This window comes from Oncorhynchus clarkii, chromosome 10, assembly GCF_045791955.1.
Source record: "Oncorhynchus clarkii lewisi isolate Uvic-CL-2024 chromosome 10, UVic_Ocla_1.0, whole genome shotgun sequence".
Classification (NCBI taxonomy): Eukaryota; Metazoa; Chordata; class Actinopteri; order Salmoniformes; family Salmonidae; genus Oncorhynchus; species Oncorhynchus clarkii.
The window spans coordinates 18,074,289-18,080,742 of NC_092156.1; the positions used below are offsets into that span (position 1 = coordinate 18,074,289).

General features: G+C 41.6%; 1 protein-coding gene across 4 annotated transcripts in view; it reads left to right on the forward strand.

Annotated features, from left to right (window-relative positions):
• The window catches only part of LOC139418079 (transmembrane protein 248), a 20,754-nt gene extending 15,380 nt beyond the window's left edge, over positions 1 to 5,374 (forward strand). For all 4 annotated transcript variants that reach the window (XM_071167256.1, XM_071167255.1, XM_071167253.1 and 1 more), the window contains one exon: positions 3,063 to 5,374. In XM_071167256.1, the coding sequence (XP_071023357.1) occupies positions 3,063 to 3,083 (21 nt within the window). In that variant the 3' untranslated portion in view covers positions 3,084 to 5,374. The remainder of the gene's footprint in view (positions 1 to 3,062) is intronic.
• Positions 5,375 to 6,454: the final 1,080 nt, after the last annotated feature.

A 6,454-nucleotide genomic window follows, 5' to 3' on the forward strand; every position in this document is an offset into this window, starting at 1 on the left:
AAACCATGATGCTGCCACCACCATGTTTGACAGTGGGGATGGTGTGTTCAGGGTGATGAGCTGTGTTGCTTTTACGCCAAACATAACGTTTTGCATTGTTGCCAAAAAAGTTCAATTTTGGTTTCATCTGACCAGAGCACCTTCTTCCACATGTTTGATGTGTCTCCCAGGTGGCTTGTGGCAAACTTTAAACGACACTTTTTATGGATATCTTTAAGAAATGGCTTTCTTCTCGCCACTCTTCCATCAAGGCCAGATTTGTGCAATATACGACTGATTGTTGTCCTATGGACAGAGTCTCCCACCTCAGCTGTAGATCTCTGCAGTTCATCCAGAGTGATCATGGGCCTCTTGGCTGCATCTCTGATCAGTCTTCTCCTTGTATGAGCTGAAAGTTTAGAGGGACGGCCAGGTCTTGGTAGATTTGCAGTGGTCTGATACTCCTTCCATTTCAATATTATCGCTTGCTCCTTGGGATGTTTAAAGCTTGGGAAATATTTTTGTATCCAAATCCGACTTTAAACTTCTTCACAACAGTATCTCGGACCTGCCTGGTGTGTTCCTTGTTCTTCATCAAATCAAATCAAATCAAATCAAATTTTATTTGTCACATACACATGGTTAGCAGATGTTAATGCGAGTGTAGCGAAATGCTTGTGCTTCTAGTTCCGACAATGCAGTAATAACAAGTAATCTAACTAACAATTCCAAAACTACTGTCTTGTACACAGTGTAAGGGGATAAAGAATATGTACATAAGGATATATGAATGAGTGATGGTACAGAACAGCATAGGCAAGATACAGTAGATGGTATCGGGTACAGTATGTACAAATGAGATGAGTATGTAAACAAAGTGGCATAGTATAGTATAAAGTGGCTAGTGATACATGTATTACATAAGGATACCGTCGATGATATAGAGTACAGTATATACGTATGCGTATGAGATGAATAATGTAGGGTAAGTAACATTTATATAAGGTAGCATTGTTTAAAGTGGCTAGTGATATATTTACATCATTTCCCATCAATTCCCATTATTAAAGTGGCTGGAGTTGAGTCAGTGTCAGTGTGTTGGCAGCAGCCACTCAATGTTAGTGGTGGCTGTTTAACAGTCTGATGGCCTTGAGATAGAAGCTGTTTTTCAGTCTCTCGGTCCCAGCTTTGATGCACCTGTACTGACCTCGCCTTCTGGATGATAGCGGGGTGAACAGGCAGTGGCTCGGGTGGTTGATGTCCTTGATGATCTTTATGGCCTTCCTGTGACATCGGGTGGTGTAGGTGTCCTGGAGGGCAGGTAGTTTGCCCCCGGTGATGCATTGTGCAGACCTCACTACCCTCTGGAGAGCCTTACGGTTGAGGGCGGTGCAGTTGCCATACCAGGCGGTGATACAGCCCGCCAGGATGCTCTCGATTGTGCATCTGTAGAAGTTTGTGAGTGCTTTTGGTGACAAGCCGAATTTCTTCAGCCTCCTGAGGTTGAAGAGGCGCTGCTGCGCCTTCTTCACGATGCTGTCTGTGTGAGTGGACCAATTCAGTTTGTCTGTGATGTGTATGCCGAGGAACTTAAAACTTGCTACCCTCTCCACTACTGTTCCATCGATGTGGATAGGGGGGTGTTCCCTCTGCTGTTTCCTGAAGTCCACAATCATCTCCTTAGTTTTGTTGACGTTGAGTGTGAGGTTGTTTTCCTGACACCACACTCCGAGGGCCCTCACCTCCTCCCTGTAGGCCGTCTCATCGTTGTTGGTAATCAAGCCTACCACTGTTGTGTCGTCCGCAAACTTGATGATTGAGTTGGAGGCGTGCGTGGCCACGCAGTCGTGGGTGAACAGGGAGTACAGGAGAGGGCTCAGAACGCAACCTTGTGGGGCCCCAGTGTTGAGGATCAGCGGGGAGGAGATGTTGTTGCCTACCCTCACCACCTGGGGGCGGCCCGTCAGGAAGTCCAGTACCCAGTTGCACAGGGCGGGGTCGAGACCCAGGGTCTTGAGCTTGATGACGAGCTTGGAGGGTACTATGGTGTTGAATGCCGAGCTGTAGTCGATGAACAGCATTCTCACATAGGTATTCCTCTTGTCCAGATGGGTTAGGGCAGTGTGCAGTGTGGTTGAGATTGCATCGTCTGTGGACCTATTTGGGCGGTAAGCAAATTGGAGTGGGTCTAGGGTGTCAGGTAGGGTGGAGGTGATATGGTCCTTGACTAGTCTCTCAAAGCACTTCATGATGACGGATGTGAGTGCTACGGGGCGGTAGTCATTTAGCTCAGTTACCTTAGCTTTCTTGGGAACAGGAACAATGGTGGCCCTCTTGAAGCATGTGGGAACAGCAGACTGGTATAGGGATTGATTGAATATGTCCGTAAACACACCGGCCAGCTTGATGATGCTCTCTGATGCTCTCTGCGCTTTTAACGGACCTCTGAGACTATCACAGTGCAGGTGCATTTATACGGAGACTTGATTACACACAGGTGGATTGTATTTATCATCATTAGTCATTTAAGGTCAACATTGGATCATTCAGAGATCCTCACTGAACTTCTGGAGAGAGTTTGCTGCACTGAAAGTAAAGGGGCTGAATAACTTTGCACGCCCAATTTTTCCGTTTTTGATTTGTTAAAAAAGTTTAAAATATCCAATAAATGTCGTTCCACTTCATGATTGTGTCCCACTTGTTGTTGATTCTTCACAAAAAAATACAGTTTTATATCTTTATGTTTGAAGCCTGAAATGTGGCAAAAGGTCGCAAAGTTCAAGGGGGCCGAATACTTTCGCAAGGCACTGTATATATGCACATACATACTTGTGCATGTGACATTAAAACTTGAAAATTAAACAGATTTCCAGGTGTCTGATTACAGTATCTGACGGAGCATTCCCGACATGCCTGAGCACTACCAAACTCTGGTTGCTCCTGTTTTACAGTTGACTTGGCTCATTAGGAAGCTGTTATTCAGCATAACATCCCTAGGGTCCTCATTTGTACGCTGTGACAGACTAGTTGGTTAGAGGGATGATTCTGCAGCGGCATTAATTTCTTTTTTTCTCTCCTCTCAGGTGGCCTTGTCAGAGGGGTAAGAAGAACTCTAGGATCGCCATCAGAACTGAAATATAACCGAGGATGAAGTAAAATAAAAAAAGACCAGTTGCCTACTGAACCCTGAAAATAATACTGGGCTGTACAGCTCTGTGAATGCATTTTTCTGCAATGTTGGATCACTCCAACCAAAGACATATAAGTGCCTGTATCTACTGTGTAAATATTTGTAGGAACTCATGAATTCAGTACAGAAACAGTTTGCCTGAGCCCCCCCGTGCCATTGGTGACAAAATTCCAAAATGCAATATCAGCAAAGCTAGAAGTCCTAACGCAAAATTGACTGAATGGAAACTGCACTTCCACAGTCTTTGTCCCATTTTCGTCACACATTTGACCCTCACATAATCCACAAGTTCCTACGTGTCTTCATGTGTGTATGGTGAAAAGTCTTTGGTTTCCTCGTGACAACGGGCCTTTGTCACACTTTTGTCACACTGAAATAAGATTTTGCTGCCTTTCTCTTCCCCTTTAGTTTCTTCATCATTCACTTGTGTATTCTTGAGTGGTTTATCCTTGCTTGCATTCTGAAAGTCCTGCAATTGTGTCTCTGTGTGTGGAAGGCCGGCTTACCCGCCTCAGGAGTGTTTTAGGCCACACGCCTTTTATAGCACCTGGAAGTTACATTTTAACTGACAAGAGGCCTGTCTATTTCAAGTGGACTTCAAAAAAGATTGGTAGCAACAAAATGTCAACCTCCATCTCCTATGTTCTTCCAATAAGCTTGTCGTGCTTTAAATCAAGTGTTGTGATACTTCTGACATCTAAGCTTGTCATGCATAGCAGAAAGAACGCTCTTTTTCCTTGAATTTAGTGTATGCTGACGACTGGTAGGCCCTTGAGTAATTGAAAGTTGGAATGCATGTTAATAATTGTTTGTGCTCTATTTTAAGCACTATTGTTTTTAATGTGGGTTCTGGTAATGGAGAAGTGTGTAATTGTGGAATGATTTATTGTATATGACAAAGCTCTTCACTGGCAACGATTAATCAATTTTGATTCACCTCTGTTTTTTTTTTTATTATTTCAATTAGTTCTGTTATTGATATACTTAATGAATGTAAAAGCTACACAATCAATTTACAGCAGCGATCCAACATTACAACTATGATAATTAAATGTACAAACATTTATTCCAAACAATTTGGAATGTGATGTACCTTTTTTTGATTCGATTTTAGTTTTGAGCCTTTTTTGTTTTGACAGAACAGTATTTTCATTATATTGTTGTTTTTCTTGTTGCAATTACTTAAAAAAAAAAAAAAAAAGTTTCTCAAACATGTCAGTATGATCCTAGCTTTTATTTGAGGATGATTGAATGGATCCCTTTATCATTTTTAGAATTGTTTTTCGGATTTCACTTGAAATGGGTTTTAAGGGTGCTGTCATATCAACTTGGTTTTCCTACAGTAGCTAACCGAGTGTGGCATACAATACATGCTCCCCCCTCCATAGAACTGCATTAATTCCACTGATATCTCCTCTTTTGTTAGTTCAGAAGTTCATGTTAAGGTTTAAACTATGCAGCTGTAGGTGGGTGCATCCAAATCCTTTTTGTCTAGTGCTTTCAGTCAGAGCTGAATATATTACATTGTAGTGTGTCATTTCATAACTACATAGTAAAGACTGTGTCCTGGGTTGATGGGTGACAAACAAAGCATTGTGTTGTCAGCCCAGCAACCATTCATTGTAATGCCTATGATTTTGTCCTTTTCTTCCCTGTGAGAAATGCCTGCCCATTTGAAAGATTGCCTTAATATTACTTTGTTGTTTTTGTCCTCGATGTAGATGGCTGTAGGTCTGTCTGTTTTGCTTTCAGTTCATGCTCATCATCCCGTCATTCAGAATTATCTCCATAGGCATCACATCAGGCTTAGCTTGCCAAAGGTGTCCCTAGGTTTCGTCACACCCTGTATGTAGTATAGTTGACTATACGATCACCAACATTTTGTATTCTGGTACAGGAGGTATGTTAGATATGAATTTGACCTTACTCTCACAGCACAGGATATTAGTTATCTGTTCTCACCCGGACCTTAAATGTTACGACATCCATCCCCCAATACTGAGCATGGCAACCATTTGAACTTGTTTTCCTTCAATTATTTTAGCAGCACATTATGCCTTTTGCACTAACCTGCTGCACCATCCCAGTAAATAGCTCCTCTGTTTAAATGTGAATACAAGGGGTCAAAGGTAACGATGACCAAAACTTTTCTCCAGTGCAACTGTAAATTATTTGAGTTGAAATAAACTTGTCATCTGTTGAAGATATTTGTGTTCACGTTCACATTTCTCCTCTCTATCCCAACATGTTCTATGTCTCCACCTTAGCATTAGCATACAGTTAACTGACCATATATGCCATCTTAAACTGCAGCTCAACAATTGGGACGGTATCTATGTAATAGTGTAAATAACATTCAGCTTGATCTTCAACCATGACAAATGGTCCAAACACAAAATTTGTCATGTCTGACTTTGTTTTGAGATTCACATAGATTGACATTTGCTTCAGTCATTACATATTTTGTCCTACAAAACATTCATCACCATCATCATCATCCTGTCTTTGAAGCCTTCTCTCACTTTTTTTTTTATCTATGGGCCCTCAACTCATTTGATTTGTTTACTTTTTCAATGTAGGTAACCTATAGAAACTACTGAAAACCATGCATTAGAAATGGCTGGTTCCATTCCAGTTTGCAACCTGCGTTTCTGTGAAGAAAGATTAATTTTGTTCCTGGCACTGAAATGGCAGTGATGGTGACGTCTATCTTATTAAACGGAAATTGACAGAAGACAGACAGTCTCCTGGGCTGTTGTTCAGATCATATTGATCTCCCCCTCTTTTGTGTGGCTCAGATTGTAATTGTGGATGGTTTTCTCCAACTCAAAACACAGGTATGATGCCATTGCAATTCTTTCACTTGTCTTGTTGCATGATTGAAATGTTAACAACCGCTGCTCCGTTTGTATGATGATTGACAATCCCTCTGTTTCTGTACTGTTCGTAAAATAGGCATATGCTTTGCTGAATAAAATCAAAGTTAGACTACTGATGAATATGTTCTACTGTCAAATTCAATTGATACTTGGTGACCATGGCACGCAACCTGTCTTTTTATGACCCTGGTGAAGGACTGTGGCACATCTGGGACTTATTCAAGAGGGTGTGACGCTACAGAATGTTTAGAACTGTATTACCACTAATGCAGAAAAGCGGATAATATCAGTTCTATACACAATTTCTATATTCAACATTAAGGGTATTGCACCCCACTAAACAGGCCCCTGTTTTATGGCTAGAATCTAACCCCACCTTGGCTACATTGGATATCATTCAAAAAGA